Source organism: Chiloscyllium punctatum, chromosome 20, assembly GCF_047496795.1.
Source record: "Chiloscyllium punctatum isolate Juve2018m chromosome 20, sChiPun1.3, whole genome shotgun sequence".
In the NCBI taxonomy this organism is placed as follows: domain Eukaryota; kingdom Metazoa; phylum Chordata; class Chondrichthyes; order Orectolobiformes; family Hemiscylliidae; genus Chiloscyllium; species Chiloscyllium punctatum.
The window spans coordinates 92,432,840-92,453,170 of record NC_092758.1 but is presented as its reverse complement, the minus strand read 5'-3'; the positions used below and the strand labels follow the sequence as shown (position 1 = coordinate 92,453,170).

Sequence of the window (20,331 nt, the reverse complement as noted above, 5' to 3'; positions counted from 1 at the left end):
AGCCGTTATACCATTTCTAATTAGCAATGCCACCCCTCCTTTTTTACCACCCTCCCTAATCTTACTGAAACATCTGTAACCAGGAACCTCCAACAGCCATTCCTGTCCCTCATCTATCCACGTTTCCGTGATGGCCACAACATCGTACTCCCAGGTACTGATCCACGCCTTAAGTTCACCCACCTTATTTCTGATACTCCTTGCGTTGAAGTATACGCACTTGAGCCCATCTCTGTGTCCGCAAGTAGTCCCTGTCGGTGCTACCTTCTCCACAGCCTCCCTACAGTCTTGGGCATCCTAACACACAGCTAGCTTACTTGCTGGACTACAAGTCCGGATCCCATCCCCCTGCCAAATTTGTTTAAACCCCCCCGAAGAGTGCTAGCAAACCTACCCCCCAGGATATTGGTGCCCTTCTGGTTCAGGTGCAACCCGTCCTGTTTATACAGGTCTCACCTTCCCCAGAATGCAGTCCAATTGTCCAAATATCTGAAGCCCTCCCTCCTACACCATCCTTGCAGCCACGTGTTCAACTGCACTCTCTCCCTATTCTTTGCCTCACTGTCACATGGCACCGGCAACAACCCAGAGATGACGACTCTATCTGTCCTAGCTTTTAGCTTCCAGCCTAACTCCTTGAGCTCTTGAATGACCTCCCCACCCCTCTTCCTACCTATGTCGTTGGTGCCAATGTGTACCACGACTTCTGGCTGCACACCCTCCCCCTTAAGGATTCTGAAGACACGGTCCGAGACGTCTCGGACCCTAGCACCCGGGAGGCAACAAACCATCCGAGAGTCTCACCCATGTCCACAGAACCGCCTGTCCGTCCCTCTAACTAGAGAGTCCCCTATAACTAGCGCTCTCCTCCTCTCCCCCTTTCCCTTCTGAGTCTCAGAGCCACAGACCCCTTCACTGCAGCTTACACCTGCAAGGCTGTCCCCCCCAACAGTTTCCAAAGCTGCATACTTATTTTTTAGGGGAACGACTACAGGGGAACCCTGCACTGCCTGTTTCTTCCCCTTCCCACCTCTAACTGTTACCCAGCTACCTCTGTTCTCCGGCGTAACTATGTCCCTGTAGCTTCTATCGATCACCCTCTCAGCCTCTCGAATAATTCTCAGTTCATCCAGCTCCAGTTCCAGTTCCCTAACTCGTTCGGTGAGGAGCAGGATCTGACTGCATTTCCTGCAGACAAAGTCAGCAGGAGTATCGGTGGTCACCCCTACCTCAAACATCCTGCAGGAGGAACATTCCACCACCTGCGCTGCCATGACTGTACACTTTGTCTCCAAAAACAAGAACACTGATGTTGCAAGTAATATAAAAATGGACAGTAAGGATTTCATAAAATATATAAAAAGGGAGAAAAAGGCCAAAGGCTGTTTGAAAATTAGGCTGGGGTAACAATAATGGGTAACCTGAAAATGGCAGAGGGGTTGAATAAATATTTGGTCTTAGTCCTCAAGATAAAGGATATTAATAGCATTTTACAAATACTGAAAAATGAAGAGCCCCATAATGGAATGAAATAAATACAATAATTATCATGAGTGAAAAAAGCATTTGGGAAATTAAAATGCAGCGAAAGACCAATAATTTCCCTGGACATAGTGAATAAAAACAAGTTTAGCAGATTTCCAGATATATTTATTTATTTCTTATAGACTCAGATTCTTTTCTCAGAACATTCAACAATTCAATAACTGGAGAGAAAGCCAGAGAAAAAGCAAAACAGATGCTTCCAAAACTACTCCTGCCAAAAACCAGTCAGAACCAGTTCCTTCTCCCTTTCTTTTTCTTTTCAATCAACATTCTCTGTGGTTGGCTGGTTACCAGCAGTCCTCACTTGATTGACCAATTCAACATCCAACCAGCTGCCACCCCTGACTGTATCAATCACTCAGTGCCAATTCATCCACAGTGCTCTTAGATCAGTAGTTAAACTACGTTCCAGGCCAATTCTCAGCAATAAATATCTCTCTTTATTCTTTTCTTCTTTAAAACAGGCAGTGTTTCAAAGTTCAACCATTAAGCTCAACTCATAATTCTAAACCAAATACATGAGAAAAATAAAAGGAAACAGCAATAACCTCAACAAGGTCTGCTGAAAAATACAGACATGTTCAAAGATTGGCAAAACTTGGTAGATCGAATATAATGTGGAAAAATGTGAGATTGTGTACTTTGGCAGGAAAATACAAGAGCTAAATATTATTTAAATGGAGAAAAGCTTCAGAAATCAGCAGCACAGAGGAATTTGAGGATTATCAGCATGAATCACAAAAGGTTAGCATACAACTTCAGCAGGTAATAAGGAAGGCAAATGGATTCTTGATCTGTATTTTAAAGGAAATGGAGTGTAAAAACAAGGATGTTTTATCAAAACTATACAAGGAACTAGTTTATTCCCCGGGAGGAATACTGTGACCAGTTTTGCCTTCCTTTCTAAGGAAAGATGCATTGACAGCCCAGAGAGGGTTCATTTTGTTAATCCTGAGCATGGAGGGATTTTCTTAATAAGGACAGATTTAGTTTCTTGGACCTGTATTAATTGGAGTTTGGAAGAATGAAAGGTGATATTATTGAAACAGAAAAGCTTCTTAGGAGTCTTGATAGGAGAGATTCAGAGAAATTGTTACCCCTTGCAGGAGAGTCTTTGATTGGGACATAATCTCCAAATAAAGGGTTGCCCATATAAGACAGAGAAGAAGAGGAATTTTTATCTCAGACAGTGGTGAATCTATGGAATTCTTTTCTGCAGAGGATGTAGAGGGTCATTCAAACCTGTAATTGACACATTTTTAACCAGCAAGAGAACCAAGGGTTATGGGGAATAGGCAGGAAAGTGCGACTGAAGATTATTCAATAGACAATAGACAATAGACAATAGGTGCAGGAGTAGGCCATTCAGCCCTTCTAGCCTACACCACCATTCAATATGATCATGGCTGATCATTCCTAATCAGTATCCTCTTCCTGCCTTATCTCCATAACCCTTGATTCCACTATCCTTGAGAGCTCTATCCAACTCTTTTTTAAATGAATCCAGAGACTGGGGCAGAGCATTCCACACAGCCACCACTCTCTGGGTGAAGAAGTTTCTCCTCATCTCTGTCCTAAATGGTCTACCCCGTATTTTTAAGCTGTGTCCTCTGGTTCGGCACTCACCCATCAGCGGAAACATGTTTCCTGCTGCCAGAGTGTCCAATCCTTTCATAATCTTATATGTCTCAATCAGATCCCCTCTCAGTCTTCTAAACTCAAGGGTATACAAGCCCAGTTGCTTCAGTCTTTCAGTGTAAGAGACAAACTTAGCACAAGCACACATCATGATTAGACCCGGTCTCAGATGCCAGCCGCCCCGTTTTTCCTCTGCCTCTCCTTCTCTCCGCCACGCTCCTCGATCTGCCATGAGCTCATTGAATGGCAGAGGAGAGGCCGAAGGTCTTAGATCTGTGTCGTATTTCTTAGGGGAACTATTCCAGCTGTCCTGCCTAGTGCCCTTCATCACCACTGCTGAGTGTTCCACTACCAAAGATTTGAATGGAACTTTCCCCTGATTTTGTCTTAGTTTCCTGGATCTGGGTTTCTGAAATATGCAATAGATGGTTCCCAACAGCATCCCTGCAGCATCAACATACCAGGGAGAAAGAAGAAGGACTTTTAAAGGTGACAAAGAAAGGGCAGCACAGTGGCTCAGTGGCTAGCACTGCTGCCTCACAGCGCCAGAGACCCAGGCTCAATTCCAGCCTCGGTCAACTGCCTGTCTGGAGTTTGCACATTCTCTCTGTGACTGTGTGGGTTTCTCCAGATGCTCCGGTTTCCTCCCACAGTCCAAAGATGTGCAGGTCGGATGGATTGGCCATGCTAAATTGCCCATAATGTTAGGTGCATTAGTCAGGGGTAAATATAGGGTAGGACTGCGTCTGGGTGGGTTACTCTTCAGAGGGTCAGTGTGGTCTGGTTGGGCCAAAGGTAAAAACAAGGACTGCAGATGCTGGAAACCAGATTCTGGATTAGTGGTGCTGGAAAAGCACAGCAGTTCAGGCAGCATCTGAGGAGCAGTAAAATCAATGTTTCAGACAAAAGCCCTTCATCAGGAATACAGCCTGATGAAGGGCTTTTGCCCGAAATGTCGAATTTACTGCTCCTCAGATGCTGCCTGAACTGCTGTGATTTTCCAGCACCACTAATCCAGAATCTGGTTGGGCCAAAGGGCCTGTTTCCAGACTATAGGGAATCTAAAAAGAAAAGTCCTTAAACTGGGTCAAAGTCTTAAAGAGTAAGAGCTGAGGAAAGAGATGTGTTCATTAATGCAACTTATTTCCATCTAAAAGGGGAATTAGGGCTCTAGCAACTAATTTTATCACCAAGGTTGAGGTGTCATTGAGTAACAGCAATTACAGAGACAAGGCATTGGGACAATGGGTAAACTCCACCACTTGCCTTCAGTTGAGAAGGTGAAGGCAGCAGCATTTCCAGATGCAGTAGGGAATGAGAAAAGTACTTGTGAGATAGGAATGTGACAGCAGCTTCATTATTCTACAGTCTAATGTGTTACCATTACATTGAACATGATAACCAAGAATAAACAGTTTCCCTATTTACGCTTCCTGTTACTGAAATACAGCCTCCAGCTAAATTATCCAGATGGTTTCTCCTGCTTCTTCTTTTTGCTAGCTGCATGCTCTGGCCTGCCCCAGAAAAGAAATTCCTCAATGTCTCACTCATCTGATCCTCCATACAATACTACATTGCATGATGTACATAGCAGCTCCCTTAAATCCACTGCTTATTTCCTAATCCTCCTCAAGCCTTCAGTTTCCACCTCTACTTCCTGCCATTAATAAAGTACACAGCTTCACAACTTCAAATCCTACCTTTGTCACATGACTATCCTGGTCATTTAATTTTGCCTGCCCTCTACCCTGTCAAAAAACTGCTTTTGTTACCACGCCCCTATTTCATTTGCTCAAAACTGACTTTATTTCCTCAGTTTAAATGAAGGATTTTGGACCTGAAATGTTAATTTTGCATTTCTCTAACAAATACAGCTTGATTATTTACCACATGTTTTGTTCATATTTCAGTTCTACAGCATCTACATTTTTGTTTTAACTTTTGCCTTGGTCACCAGGCCAAGCTAAACCACCTTTAAAAAACAAATTATCACATCCTCTCACATTTTGTTACACCCAGACCACTCCAAGGGTATAGTACAGTCCATTACAAAGTTCTCCCTGTGCTACAACCACCATCTCTGAGCAGCTATCCATTTTTCCACTGAGAAGGTAATACAAAGACAGCCTTAGGATAAATAAATAAAAATCAGGGAGGAGCCATCAGCTACAAAACAGCAGCCCAATGAGAGCGATTTGAGTGGAAATTAAAGAACCACAAACATGATTTTGAGATGGATAGCCCAAATTTATGAACCGTACGCAATGCCACATCCTGTAAATCAAAACTCTAAAAAAGGCAAGCAATGATTTAAAATATACCAGATCATAGAAACATAGGAAATAAATGCAGGAACAGGCAATTCAAAATCTTTCCAGCCTACTTGTGATAATGGCTGATCATCCAACTCAGTATCTTGTTCCTGGTTTCTCCTCATACCCTTTGATCTTGTAGTCATAAGAGCTATATATATATAACTCATTCTTAAAGACATTCAATGTTTTGGCCTCAACCATTTTCTGTGGTAGAAATTCCACAGGCATAGTTGTTGTCAAGGCTAGACAGACATAGCCTTGCATGAAATGGATGGAAACCTGATTGTAATTTCTCTTCAGAGATTTAGCTGCAATTTTTGAATGACTGTTAATTTTGGAATGTAATCACAATATTATAGGATTATTACAGATGAATGAAGCTAATTGAACCTCCATTTCTTCATATATTGTAATTTTTTCCCATACTGTATTATCTCAGATTTTATTCTATGTGTTTATCACGCTTTATGTTTATCTTGGTTTCTGTGTCTGCCTATTTGTCTCTTTGTGCGTGAGTGGGGATTCTGATTAAGGCAAATGGGCTTAGATAATAGATATTAAATAGATTGTCTTGTTGTTTATCCATATTTTGCTAATGTACAATTTATTATTGATAATGTAAGTTATAAACTTGATGTCTGATATCTAATATTCATGAAGTCTGGTTGAGAACAATTGAGCAATTTTAAGGGTCATTAAGTGTTTTTATTTTCTGTGTTGTGAATCCAGGGAGGCTAATTTAGTTTGGCCTGTTGTCCTTGTGATGTAATAGTATTGGTACATCCACAGTGATGTTAGCTAGGGATTTCCAGAATTCTGACCCAGTGACGATGAAGAAACATTGATATATTTTAAAATCAGGATTTTGTGTGACTTGATGGGGAATGTCCACACGGTGGAGATCCCATGCATCTACTGCCTTTATCCTTCTAGATGGTAGAGATTGTGGGTTTCAAAGATGCTGTTCAAATTACTACAACATGTTTGGTACACCCTGCAGTAATATTGCATTGCTACTAGTTGAGGGAATGAATGCTTCAGGTACCAGCCAAGTGAAATGCTTTGTTCCAGCTTCTTGAACATTGTCATCAAAGATAATTAATTACACAACTCCGATTTATGACATTGACAAAAGAATCAGAGGCCACATGAGGAAAAATATATTTTCTTCAACAAGTATTAGTCTGGTGCAGTGGTGGATACAGATTCAGTCAAAGCCTTCCAAGGGGAATTGAATAAATTCATTGTATTTATTACAACAATGTATTTATTAAATAACAACATTGTAGACTTATGGAGAAAAAGCAGGAGTGTGCAACTAATTAGATCTCTTGTACACAGACATTAGGAGCGAATTGATCTCATTCTGCATTGCAAAATTCTACTGTTCTCTCTGTTTAAAATTGTAATTCTCAATGATGCTTATTTTGTATAACGGCTGATGATCTTAGGATTTTATGGTAAATATAAAACTTCTTGCAGCACTTTTCTGGTCTATTGCTTTCATGCAGCAAAATATAAAGCACTGCAAAGTCACTACTTAATAAACAAAAATATAAACAGAATTAATGAAATTCAGTAAAATTGGTTTTATAACTAAATCAATAGAATGCAGCAATTCTATTCAATAAAGATGGTAAATTAATTGAATTGCCAGAGTCAATGATATGCTGTATTTATGATTTAATTGAATGCAGTGAATTACAAAGTTATTATTCTAAGGTAGAGCATATTGGTGAATCTGTTTTGAAATATATTTTTCAATTAATGAAATACAGAGAACTAATTAAATATGCCAGCCTAGGTGAATAGAGTCCAGATATCTAATATAGTATGCTGTCCTGAAGTGAACAGAATCTAAATGTCTTCAAGTATTCTTTTACTATTTAGAACTTGACAGCAAATATTGTTATTCCAATGTCTCAGTTCATTCCTTTATCAAACTATCTTCACCTTTTCTAAAACAAATCAATAAACTGCAGTATATTTTACATCATTCTTACCATGTCTTGCAACGTGGTCCCCAAGATGACAGATAGCCACTCACTCCGAAACAGTCCAGCTACCCACTTATCAGGATCATCCCATTACAAACTATTTACTCAAACAATCATTCTCTGCCATCCCATCAACAGTCAGGATGAGAGATCAATCAATAACAAATAAACTCAGAGACAACTGAGATTGTCAATTAGAGCAGGCATATATTGAGAAAAGGGAATTACGCACAGCAGTATATGGAGCTGGAGTTGAATTTTGTTTCATTGCTGAAGTAGATAATGAATTAATGTAAGATGAAATCCTTTTTCCTGAAAAAAAACAAAAATAAATGATCATTTTAAAGAGTCTTATTCAAAGATTCAACAATATGCCACATCCTCAACCACTCATGTGAGAAAATATCCCTGAACCTGGGAAAGCAGGATGGTCAGCAAGGTGTTGTCTCAAAGGAATATGGGAATAGGACTGAAAACAGGAGATGAAATAGGGCATCAATGATGACTTATTAAATATTAGACATGCTTAAGGATGACCTGTTCCTGTTGTTATATCATACATCCCAATGGCTCAGTGAGATTAGACATTCCCTCCTAGGTCCGTGAATAGACAGCAATATTCCTCATCATTCCACAGCCAGAGTGAATTGATCATTCAACTGAGACCATATCGTTAATGTGAGAATCTTTATCAATGTAAGCATACTGGGATGTTCTAGAGGGCCAAAGTTATATGATCTCCATTACAGGATTACAGGCAAGCGAGAAAGGAGCTCAAAAATGATCTGAGGAGAGCCAGGAGGGGGCACAAAAAAGGCTTGGCAGGAAAGATTAGGGAGAATCCAAAGGTATTTTACACGTATGTGAGGAATAAGAGAATGATCAAAAAAAGAGTAGGGCCGATCAGGGATAGCATAGGGAACATGTGTATAGAGTCTGAGGAGGTAGGGAAAGCCCTAAATGAGTTGTTTGCTTCTGTCTTTACTAAAGAAAAGGACCTTGTAGTGAATGAAACCTTTGAGAAGCAGGTGTGCATGCTGGAACAGAGAGAGATTGAGGAAGCTGATGTGCTGAAAATTTTGACAAACATTAAGATTGACAAGTCACCAGATTTGTCCTCTGCTGCTTTGGGAAGTGAGAAAGGTGATTGCTTCGCTGCTTGCGAAGATCTTTGTATCCTTGTTCTCTACCAGAGTCGTACCTAAGGACTGGAGGGAGGCAAATGTAATTCCTCTCTTCAAGAAAGGAAATAGGGAAATCCCCGGCAATTACAGACCAGTCACACGTTTGTCATCTGCAAGGTGTTAGAAAGGATTCTGAAGGATAGGATTTATGACCATCTGGAAGGGCATGGCTTGATTAAATGCAGTCAGCATAGCTTTGTGAGGGGCAGGTCAAGCTTCACAAATCTTATTGAGTTCTTTGAGAATGTTACTAGACAAGTTTATGAGAGTCGAGCGATGGATGTGGTGTATATGGACTTCAGCAAGGCTTCAGGAAGATGAGGTGCTCTTCCTCCAGCTGTTGTATTGCTATGGTCTGGCGATGGAGGAGTCCAATGACCTGCATGTCCTTGGTGGAGGGGAGTTGAAGTGTTGAGCCACGGGGTGGTTGGGTTGGTTGGTCCGGGTGTCCCAGAGGTGTTCTCTGAAATGTTCTGCATGTGGATTCTTTGGAGAGGGTGCAGAGGAGGTTTACCAGGATGCTGTCTTACGAAGAGAAGTTGACTGAGCTTGGACTTTTTCCATTGGAAAAAAGAAGGAAGAGAGGGGACCTAATTGAGGTGTACAAGATAATGAGAGGCATAGATAGAGTTGATAGCCAGAGACGTTTTCCCAGGGCAGAAGTTGTTAACATGAGGGGTCATAGTTTTAAGCTGTTTGGCGGAAAGTATAGTGGGGATGTCAGAGGCAGGTTCTTTACGCAGAGAGTTGTGAGAGCATGGAATGCGTTGCCAGCAGCTGTTGTGGAAGCGAGGTTATTTGGGATATTTAAGAGACTGATGGACATGCATATGGTCACAGAAATTTGAGGGTTCATACATTAGATTTATCTTACATGAGGATCAATAGTCGGCACAACATCGTGGGCTGAAGGGCCTGTTCTGTGCTGTACTGTTCTATGTTCTACTCATCGGTAAGGCCACTAATTCAACTTTTTGTTTTATTTGTTTGAAAATAACTCAGTTGCTTTCTTTCAGAATAATGGTCAATTACCAGTTACCAACTGTATGAGCTAATTTCAGCCTTCACCGCTCTGCCTTTTGAACCTTCAGCCTGTTTGAGGTATTTTGTCACATCAAAATATTTGAGCTGGAATGACCATAGGTGGCCTTTATAATGACTCTTTCTGGAGATTACATCACAAAGATCATAAAAAACTTCCCTTAGAATTAATGCTAAATGTTTGCTTTTCTTTCTCAGTTATGATGATGTTACTCCTTTAACAAGATTAGGTTATCCTTGGTTTCTTTTTCAGATGGGTTGTAAATACATAGATTCCGATGTGTCTGGTTTGGATGGGTTTTAGGGCTAATTTGATTTTAGCTAACAGATACTGCCTCAGACTAAAGGCTTTCGAGTTTTAAAAAACATTTGTACAATGAAAGGGGAGTAACCAGTCCTCCCAGCTCAGCTTTTCTCTGATTTGTTTTTCTTTTTGGTTTTAGCAAACAATCAGTTTTTTTAGGCTTTTGGTCAAATAAACGGCTCGATGCTGATCTTCTGTCTCTCTGACATCTCTCCTGTAAGAACCTGTGTTTGATCTTATCTTGCAGGGATGTTGCCAGTATTTGGAATAGCATCATTAAGTTGCAATAAATTCGATTGGGTTTTTAAATAGCTATGTTATTCTAAATTTAGTTTTCTTTTGCTCATATGTAAATAAATCCTGTTTTGTTTAAAAGTGAATGGTTGCATCACTCCTGGAATATCCACTATACACCTGCTTAAAACAACTCGAACAGTTAGGGTGTGGGCTACTTTCTTGAAATGTTTTGAGAGGGTCTGGTCTGGTCTATAACACAATGGAAATTTTCTAAAAATAAGATCAATTTAATTTTGTTGCAATGACTTACCATGTACAGCAATTTGGCTTACGTCAGCGAATGGATGGTTTTTTACCATAGAAACTCCTGTGATACATTCAAAGAAAATTACTTCAGCAACAGCATGAAACAATGATGGTATACAAATTTACTAAAATAATTCATATTTATCTGAGGCATCATTCCATCACTGTTGCTGGGTCAAAATCCTGGAATTCCCTTCTTAAGGGCATTGTAGGTTAATCCACAACAGGTGGACTGCAGCGGGTCAAGAAGGCAGCTCACCACCACCTTTATAAGGGGCAACTCAGAACAGGCAATAAATGCTAGGCCCAGCCAGTGATACTCACATCCTATGAGTGAATATAAAAAAAACAAATATACCAAATCAACAGAAATGATAAAGGAAATAATACGAGTGAAAGAATAGCCTTAACAATGAAGAAGTAAATCACATTTGCTTCTTCAATCACATGAAGTAGGCATCACTGGCTAAGCCAGTATTTTTTATCCATCCCTGCACGCCCTTGAGAAGGTGGTGGCAATCTGCACTCTTTAACTGCCGCAGTCCATTTGGTGTTGGTCCACCCAGATGCTGTTACAGAATGAGTTCCAGGATTTTGACCCAGTGACAATGAAGGAACAGTGAAATATTTTTATGTTGGGATGGTGAGTCTCTTGGAGTGGAACTTGCAACTCTATTTGTTTCAATATCCCTGCAGGCCTTGTCCTTCGAATTGTAAGAGGCTGTAGGTTTGAAAGGAATTGTCAAAGGAATCTCGGTGAGTTGTTGCAGCACATCTTGTAGATGGTAATCACTTCTGCCACTGAGCATTAGTGATGGATGGAGCGAGTGAATAGTAACAATGTTAGCTGAGGTGCCACTCCTAGTGAACTGCTTTGTCCTGGACAGTGTTCAGCTATGAGTTTTGTTAGTGCTGCCTTGATTCAGGCAAGTGAGGAATTTTCCATCACAGTCCTGGCTTCTGTCTTATAAATGGAGTAGATGGTTCAAGTTTGGAGGAGTCTAGAGAGCAGTTAGGTGCCTCAGAATTACCAGTCTCAGATCTGCTCTTGTAGCCATAGTAATTATACAGCTAGTCCAATCCAGTTTCTCATCAACAGTGATGAAGAAATTCTCAGCAGTCAGACCTTCAGCATTAACAGTCTTTATTGCATGGCCATTGGGAGTACATCTTTCCTCAGATAGAGACAGGCAGAGTCCGAAGTAATACAAAAGGTTACAGATTAAATAGCATTTTAGGCAGGGGCTGACCGTTAGTGACAGAAGTCATGGGGTCAGGTGAAGTCAAAGGTCAGCCCTTGTTATTGCCACAGATATTTCCCCATCAAGCAAGCTTGAATGTTTGCACGTACCAAATTGTTTATACAAAGTTCTGCAGGAATCAGGACAGATAAACGACACAATGCGCCATACACCATTATGAAAGCAGAACTAGTCTAGGGTCCAGAGGGGTGGGGAAGCGAGGATTCTCTGGCAGTTGCAAGGTTATTTTAGCAAAATAGTTACGGAAGCACTTCTTCAAAATGGCATGTCAGCAAACTGTGCTTTAACTTGAGAGACCAGTTATGTGACAAAATGGCTGCTGGCAGAGTGTGTCAAATTTTCTTCCACAAGTAGCAAACCCCAGGATGTTGATGGAAATTTCAATTATAAGCATCAGGAAATGAAAGGTAAGGAGGCAACAGATTTTCTGGATAGATTTAAGATACAGAACATAGCGGGGGTTCCTAGATATAGGTTCCTGGTGGTAACTGTGAAGTGGTATCTTGCCTAAATCGAGTGAGAACTCACGTGTTCTCTAAAGATAACTGTAATGTTAACTCTTGTAACACTGAGACTGGATAATTACTGAATACTTGTATCAGAAGATTCATTTACAAAGCAACTAAATGTATTACGATCCTATCAAAGACACTGGCATAGTCTGAGCTCTCCTTAACAGCAATTACTCAAAATGGAGCTGATAACTTTTACAGAAATATCATACTACATGTTATCACTCTAATGTCATCATTCATCTCTCTGAAAGCTACATGCTTGGCTGGTCATAGATACACGTATTATCACAGTAAGAACAATGATACAGTAGGGTGCCTAAAGGAAACTGTAGTTAGTTTTGTAATGTCTCAGAATGCACAACCAATGAAGTACTTTTAAATTACTGCAATGTAGAAAATGTCGTGAATAGTTCACTCACAATAAACATGTGATAATCTGTGGTGGTGCAATGTTGATTGGGGATAAATGCTGGCTAGTAAATTAAGGTTAACTCTCCTCATAAAAAGTGACATGGGAGTTTTTACGTTGAATTGAGATGGCAGGTAGGGCCACAATTTAACAGATTAGCAAGTGATTATCACATTGTTAGTCATATTCATAACTTTAAAAGTGTGGGCTAAATATGGATATTATTCTGTGGTGCCAAAATAACTGAATAAGAGGCAGAAACATTTCATCTGAAAGCAATTATAAAACAGTACCTCCTCAGTGTGCACTACAATATTGAGACAGTTTGTTATGCTCAAAGATTGGAGATGAACTGAACCACAACATTCTGACTCAAGAAGCAGAATCATAACATGGCTGTCAAGCAAGATCCAAATGCCCTGCAGTCTTTGTTCTACTTGTCCATGACTTGTAATTTAATAAAAAGATTAATACTTCAAATTATTGGTCAGTCATTTATTTTCAGGGCTGAAGCTGGGAAATGGGACTAAACTGTACAGGTTTTTCAAAGAATTTGTCTGAATGTAATTTAGTGAATTGGCTCCTGCTGTGCTCAGATTCAACATGTGGTCCTGTGCTGCAGTTTCTCCAGTTAGCATCCTGTCTGTAGGTATAACTGATGCTACCCCTGCCATGTTCATCTATCCCCATTGCACCAGAATTGGTTACCTGGCTTTAAGGTATCAATTTTTAATACCACTTATATCTAATTTTGTTTCCTAATTTGCTTCATAGCTGATCACCTACATTCAACCTTATGATCTTCAAAACATTTTGTGTTTTTTTCCACCTTTCCTCCTATCTCCTGTTTAACCATGTTACCTCTTTAACGTTTCAAACTTCTAATGAAAGGACATTAATCTGAAATTTTAACTCTATTTCTCTCCACAGATGATGCCAGAACCTAAGTATTTTCAGCAATTTCAATTTGTATTTTGAGACCTGTTTGGGATTTTCTGCTTCTGTGAGATTCCTTTTATTCATTCATAAGATGTGGGCATCGTTAACTGAGCCAGGATTGATTGCTCAGTATTAATTGACCAGGGAGCAGTTAAGAGTCGGTTACAAATCTGGAGTCACATATGGGCCAGGCCAGGTAAGGATGGCATTTTCCTTCCCTAAAGGACATTAGTCAACCATTTGGCTTTTCCTCAGTAATCAACAAGACTCTTATTTCCAAATTTTTATTGGATTCAAACTTCACCATCTGCTATGATGGGATTCAAACTCTGGTACCCAGGGATTACCTGTGGCCTCTGGATTAACAGCCTAGTGTTAATATCACTGGACTATTGCACCCCTTAAAGATTCCCAGCATATGACTGTCTACCATTTATTTCAAGCTTGTTGTTTCAGCTATTGAATTACAGAGTCCACCAGTCAGGGCTGAGGTAATCAACATTCCCTCAGGAGTGTACCACATATTGTAATGATAGAACACACACAGTGAAGAGAAATTAAAGGGAATATTGGAGGAAGTTGTAAACATCCATCACTGAATGTATCATACTGGAGATACATTCATCCTAAAAAGACATTGTTGATCTTCTCTGAGTTCTTGCAAACAAGATGGTGACTAACTGTCATCAGAGAATTTACAAATCTGAAACTGAGGCCTTACATTATATTGAATATATGACAGGTACTCTCAGACTACAGCCTGATCAGACCAACACCGCTAATTAGGGGTTTATAGTTTCTAGGCATCAGGTCAGACACTATCATAAAACAGGAAGCTGGAAAAACACAACAAACCAAGCAGCATCGGGAGGTGGAAAAGTCGACGTTCCGGGCGTAAACCTTCTTTAGGAATGGAGGTGGGAGTGGGGGGAGCTGCTGATAAAAGGTGGAGATAAGCCTGCAGATGAAGAGATGGGAGGGGGGGAGGGTTTTGGGTGGGGAGAGGGGCAGAGTGGTAAGGTAGTAATAGGTGAACATGGGTGGTATGTACGGCCTGGCTGGGCAATGGGAGAGATGAATCCGGTTGGTAGCTGGAAGGAAGGGTCTGTCAGAGGAATGGAAAAGAGTGCGTGGGACTGGAAAAGAAGTCATGGATGGGTGGGAAGATTATTTGAAATTGGAGAACTCAATGTTGAGTCCTCCAGACTGTAGGCTGCCCAAGGGGAAGATAAAATGTTGTTCCTTCAATTTGTGTCTAATACACTAGTGCATTAAAGGTGTGAGGTTAGAGTCTGTATGTACCCCAATCTTGAGTCAGTCTGGTTCTATTTCCAAAGTAAGAATTTATAAAATGTTGTATGGGTTGACTGCCTGCAGGTTGTGTGCTTTTTGGGCAAAAATAGAATGTATCTGCAAATATAATTCTGCAAATGCAAATTCACCCCATAGACTTATATATGTGTGTGTGTGTGTGTGTGTGTGTAGGAGACAGAGTAGTGTGAGCATGTGAGTGTGCGCATGCAAATGTGAGTGCACATGAGAATGTGTGTTTGCTTGGTAGAGTGTGTGCATGAGAGTGACGGAGTACAGGCCTGTGAGAGGGTGTGTGCATGTGTGTGAGTGTGAGGGGTTGTATATGCACGTGTCTGAGAGAGAGTCTGCATAAGTATGTAAGTGTGTGTGTGTGTGTGTGTGTGTGTGTGTGTGTGTGTGTGTGTGTGTGTGTGAGAGAGAGAGAGAGAGAGAGTGAGTGTATAATGTATGGTATAGTAAGCCTGATGTCTGTGGTAGGGAAGCTACTGAGAAGATACTGAGGGATAGGATCTATTCCCATTTGGAAGAAAATGGGGCTACTGAGAAGATACTGAGGGATAGGATCTATTCCCATTTGGAAGAAAATGGGCTTATCAGTGATAGGCAACAGGTTTTGTGTAGGGAAGGTAATTTATTACCAACTTAATCGAATTCTTTGAGAAAGTAACAAAGTTGATTGATGAGGGAAGGGCTGTAGATGTCACATACATGGACTTCAGCAAGGCATTTGATAAGGTTCCACATGGTAGACTGATGGAGAAAGTGAAATCACATGGGGTGGAGGGTGTACTAGCTGGATGGATAGAGAACTGGCTGGGCAGCAGGAGACAGAGAATAGTAGTGGAAGGGAGCTTCTCAAAATGAAGATCTGTGACCAGTGGTGTTCCACAGGGAACCATGTTGACTACTGTTGTTTGTGATATACATAAATGATTTGGAGGAAGGTATAGGTGGTCTGAATAGCGAGTTTGCAGATGACAATAAGATTGGTGGAGTAGCAGGTAATAAAGGGGTATGTGAGAGAATACAGCAGAATATAGATAGATTGAAGAGTTGGGCAGAGAAATGGCAGATGGAGTTCAATCCGGGCAAATGCGAGGTTTTGTAATTTGGAAGATCCAATTCTAGAGCAAACTAAATGGTAAATGGAAAAGCCCTGGGGAAAACTGATGTACAGAGAGATCTGGGTGTTCAGGTCTATTGTTCCCTGAAGGTGGCAACGCAGATCAATAGAGTAGTCAAGGCGGCATACGGCATGCTTTCCTTCATCAGACGGGGTATTGAGTACAAGGGTTGGCAGGTCACGTTACAGATGTATAAGACTTTAGTTCGGCCACATATGGAATACTGCATACAGTTCTGGTCACCATTACCAAAAGGATGTGGATGCTTTAGAGAGGATGCAGAGCAGGTTCACCGGGATGTTGCCTGGTATGGAGGGACCGAACTATGAAGAGAGGTTGAATAGACTAGGATTATTTTCATTAGAAAGATGGAGGTTGAAGGTGGGCCTGATTGAGGTCTACAAAATCATGAGCGGTGTAGACAGGGTGGATAACAAGAAGCTTTTTCCCAGAGTGGGGGACTCAATTACTCAGGGTCGTGTATTCAAGGTGAGAGGAGAAATATTTAAGGGAGATATGCATGGAAAGTTCTTTATGCAGAGGGCAGTGGGTGCCTGGAATGCATTGGCAACAGAGTTGGTAGGGGTGGACACGATAATGCCATCTAAGATGTATCTTCACAGATACATGAATAGGCAGGGAGCAGAGGGATACAGACCCCCTTAGAAAATAGATGACAGGTTTAGATAGAGGATCTGGACTGGCGCAGGGTTGGAGGGTGGAAGGGCCTGTTCCTGTGCTGTAATTGCCTTTGTTCTTTGATCTTGTTCTTTGTTCTTTGTGGTGGGGTCACCTGTAGTGTGACATAGACCCAACGTTCCTGTTGAGGCCATTATCATGGGTACCAAACTTAGCTATCAGCCTCTGCTCGGCCACTCTGCATTGTTGCATATCCTGAAGTCTGTCTTGGAGGATAGTCATCCAAAGATCCAAGGCTGTGTGTCCGTGAGCGCTGAAGTGTTCCTTGACTGGGAGGGAACACCCTTGTCTGGCGATTGTTGTGCAGCGTCCATTTGTCCATTGTCGTAACGTCTGCTTGGTCTTGCCAATGTACCATGCCTCGGGGCATTCTTGCCTGAAGCGTATCAGATAGACAATGTTGGCCGAGTCACATGAATACCTGCCACGTACATGCTGGGTGGTGATCCCACCCCTGCCACGTCTTGCAGTGGTTGTCATGACAGGGTTGTACAGTGTTATGGTCGATGTTGCCCTGAAGGTTGGGCAGTTTGCATATTGTCTGAGCTGAGATGTCACTTTTTTTCATAAAACCTTAAGTTATCTCGAGAATGTGACTTAAAAGAAGTTCTTGGATTTATATATTAATAAACCGACACCTGCAACCCATTCTAAAAGATGAAAGACTTAACGGTAATCTAAGTTTGTTCAATGTATCATTTTAATTGCATAACACTGTGATCTTTTGTTATAAATTCTGTGTCTTACAATCCTGCCCCACTAGAAGGAGCAACGCTCCAAAAGCTAGTGCTTCCAAATAAACCTGTTGGACTATAGCTTGGTGTTGTGTGATTTTTAATTTGTCCACCCCAATCCAACACTGGCATCTCCGCATCATAATAAAGAGGTGTTAGTCCTTTTGTATTTTAAGTCAGTGAATGTTAGTAAAATACTAGGCCTATATGCTCAAAATAAGTTAGAAATTGTGCCCATATTCAATAAAAGAATGAATATTAAACTGATTACTGCAGCTGGGTTGTGAGGTTTATTTACTATTTGTCGGTATGAGTTTCATTCATTCGTGCAATTTCATTGGAAGTAGATTTGTCAGTTAGTTTCTTAAATGGATAATGACCCAGTTGAAAAGTATTTAACAGATATGTACTAATTGGGAATCTATTCAGGTTCAGGAGATAGTTGGTAGTGATTAACATTATAATGTTTCGTGGAGACTTGATGGGGATGGTATTGGTCTGTAAACTGCACTTATTCAGAGGTAAACACTGCTTGTAGCATGGGCTGGTAAGGTGTGAAAATGCAGTAATAGGTTTCAAAGGTTTATTTTAAATTTGGATAGCAAAATACACTACAGAACCACAGTTTTACGAATGAATGAATGAAACCATGTTATTGTAAATAATGGTTTAGGAAAGGGTTATGATTGAATGGACGAGATCTCGGTATTTATGAATATAGCGAGTTGGTGACTGAGTCAAAAAAAGAGAACCCATAACACAATATCTCATAGGCACTTCCACTGTACCACAAGATGTCCTAGATACATTGCATTAAAATAATTTAGAGTCATAAAGATGTACAGCATGAAATCAGACCCTTCGGTCCAGCCCGTCCATGCCGACCAGATATCCCAACCCAATCTAGTCCCACCTGCCAGCACCTGGCCCATATCCCTCCAAACCCTTCCTATTCATATACCCCTCCAAATGCCTCTTAAATGTTGCAATTGTACCAGCCTCCACCAAATCCTCTGGCAGCTCATTCCATACACATTCTACCCTCTGTGAAAAAGTTGCCCCATAGGTCTCTTTTATATCTTTCCCCTCTCACCCTAAACCTATGCCCTCTAGTTCTGGACTCCCCTAACCCAGGGAAAAGACTTTGTCTATTTATCCTATCCATGCCCCTCATAATTTTGTAAACCTCTATAAGGTCACCCCTCAGCTTCCAACGCTCCAGGGAAAACAACCCCAGCCTGTTCAGCCTCTCCCTGTAGCTCAGATCCTCCAACCCTGGCAACATCCTTGTAAATCTTTTCTGAACCCATTCAAGTTTAACAGCATCTTTCCGATAGGAAGGAGACCAGAATTGCACGCAATATTCCAACAGTGGCCTAACAATGTCCTGTACAGCCGCAACATGACCTCCCAACTCCTGTACTCAATACTCTGACCAATAAAGGAAAGCATACCAAACGCCTTCCTCACTATCCTATCTACCTGTGACTCCACTTTCAAGGAGCTATGAACCTGCACTCCAAGGTCTCTTTGTTCAGCAACATCCCTAGGACCTGACCATTAAGTGCATAAGCCCTGCTAAGATTTGCTTTCCCAAAATGCAGCACCTCACATTTATCTGAATTAAACTCCATCTGCCACTTCTCAGCCCATTGGCCCAACTAGTACAGATCCTGTTGTAATCTGAGGTAACCCTCTTTTCTGTCCACTACACCTCCAATTTTGGTGTCATCTGCAAACTTACTAGTTGTACCTCTTATGCTCGCATCCAAATCACTTATATGAATGACAAAAGGTAGAGGGCCCAGCACCGATCCTTGTGGCACTCCACTGGTCACAGGCCTCCAGCCTGAAAAATAACCCTTCACCACCACCCTCTGTCTTCGACCTTTGAGCCAGTTCTGTATCCAAATGGCTAGTTCTCCCTGTATTCCATGAGATGTAACCTTGCTAATCAGTCTCCCATGGGGAACCTTGTCGAACGCCTTACTGAAGTCCATATAGATCACATCTACTGCTCTGCCCTCATCAATTTTCTTTGTTACTTCTTCAAAAAACTCAAGTTTGTGAGACATGATTTCCCACGCACAGTCATGTTGACTATCCCGAATCAGTCCTTGCCTTTCCAAATACATGTACATCCTGTCCCTTAGGATTCCCTCCAACAACTTGCCCACCACTGAGGTCAGGCTCACTGGTCTATAGTTCCCTGGCTTGTCTTTACCACCCTTCGTAAACAGTCACACCACGTTTGCCAACCTCTAGTCTTCCGGCACCTCACCTGTGACTATCGATGATACAAATATCTCAGCAAGAGGCCCAGCAATCACTTCTCTAGCTTCCCACAGAGTTCTAGGGTACACCTGATCAGGTTCTGGGGATTTATCCACTTTTAACCATTTCAAGACATCCAGCACTTCCTCCTCTGTAATCTGGACATTTTGCAAGATGTCCCCATCTATTTCCCTACAGTCTATATCTTCCATATCCTTTTCCACAGAAAATACTGATGCAAAATATTAATTTAGTATCTCCCCCATTTTCTGTGGCTCCACACAAAGGCCGCCTTGCTGATCTTTGAGGGGTCCTATTCTTTCCCTAGTTACCCTTTTGTCCTTAACATATTTGTAAAAACCCTTTGGATTCTCATTAATTCCATTTGCCAAAGCTATCTCATGTCCCCGTTTTGCCCTCCTGATTTCCCTCTTAAGTATACTCCTACTTTCTTTATACTCTTCTAAGGATTCACTCGATCTATCCTGTCTATA

The 20,331-nt window shown here is 41.2% G+C and overlaps 1 protein-coding gene across 1 annotated transcript in view; it reads right to left on the bottom strand.

Annotated features, from left to right (window-relative positions):
* LOC140491819 (hepatitis A virus cellular receptor 2 homolog) overlaps window positions 1-20,331 on the bottom strand; it is a 69,963-nt gene that overhangs the window by 23,016 nt on the left and 26,616 nt on the right. Inside the window, exons 3-4 of the mRNA XM_072590213.1 lie at window positions 10,572-10,628; window positions 7,728-7,807 (exon numbers count right to left, since the gene is read on the bottom strand). Coding sequence (XP_072446314.1) covers window positions 7,728-7,807; window positions 10,572-10,628 — 137 coding nt within the window. The remainder of the gene's footprint in view (window positions 1-7,727; window positions 7,808-10,571; window positions 10,629-20,331) is intronic.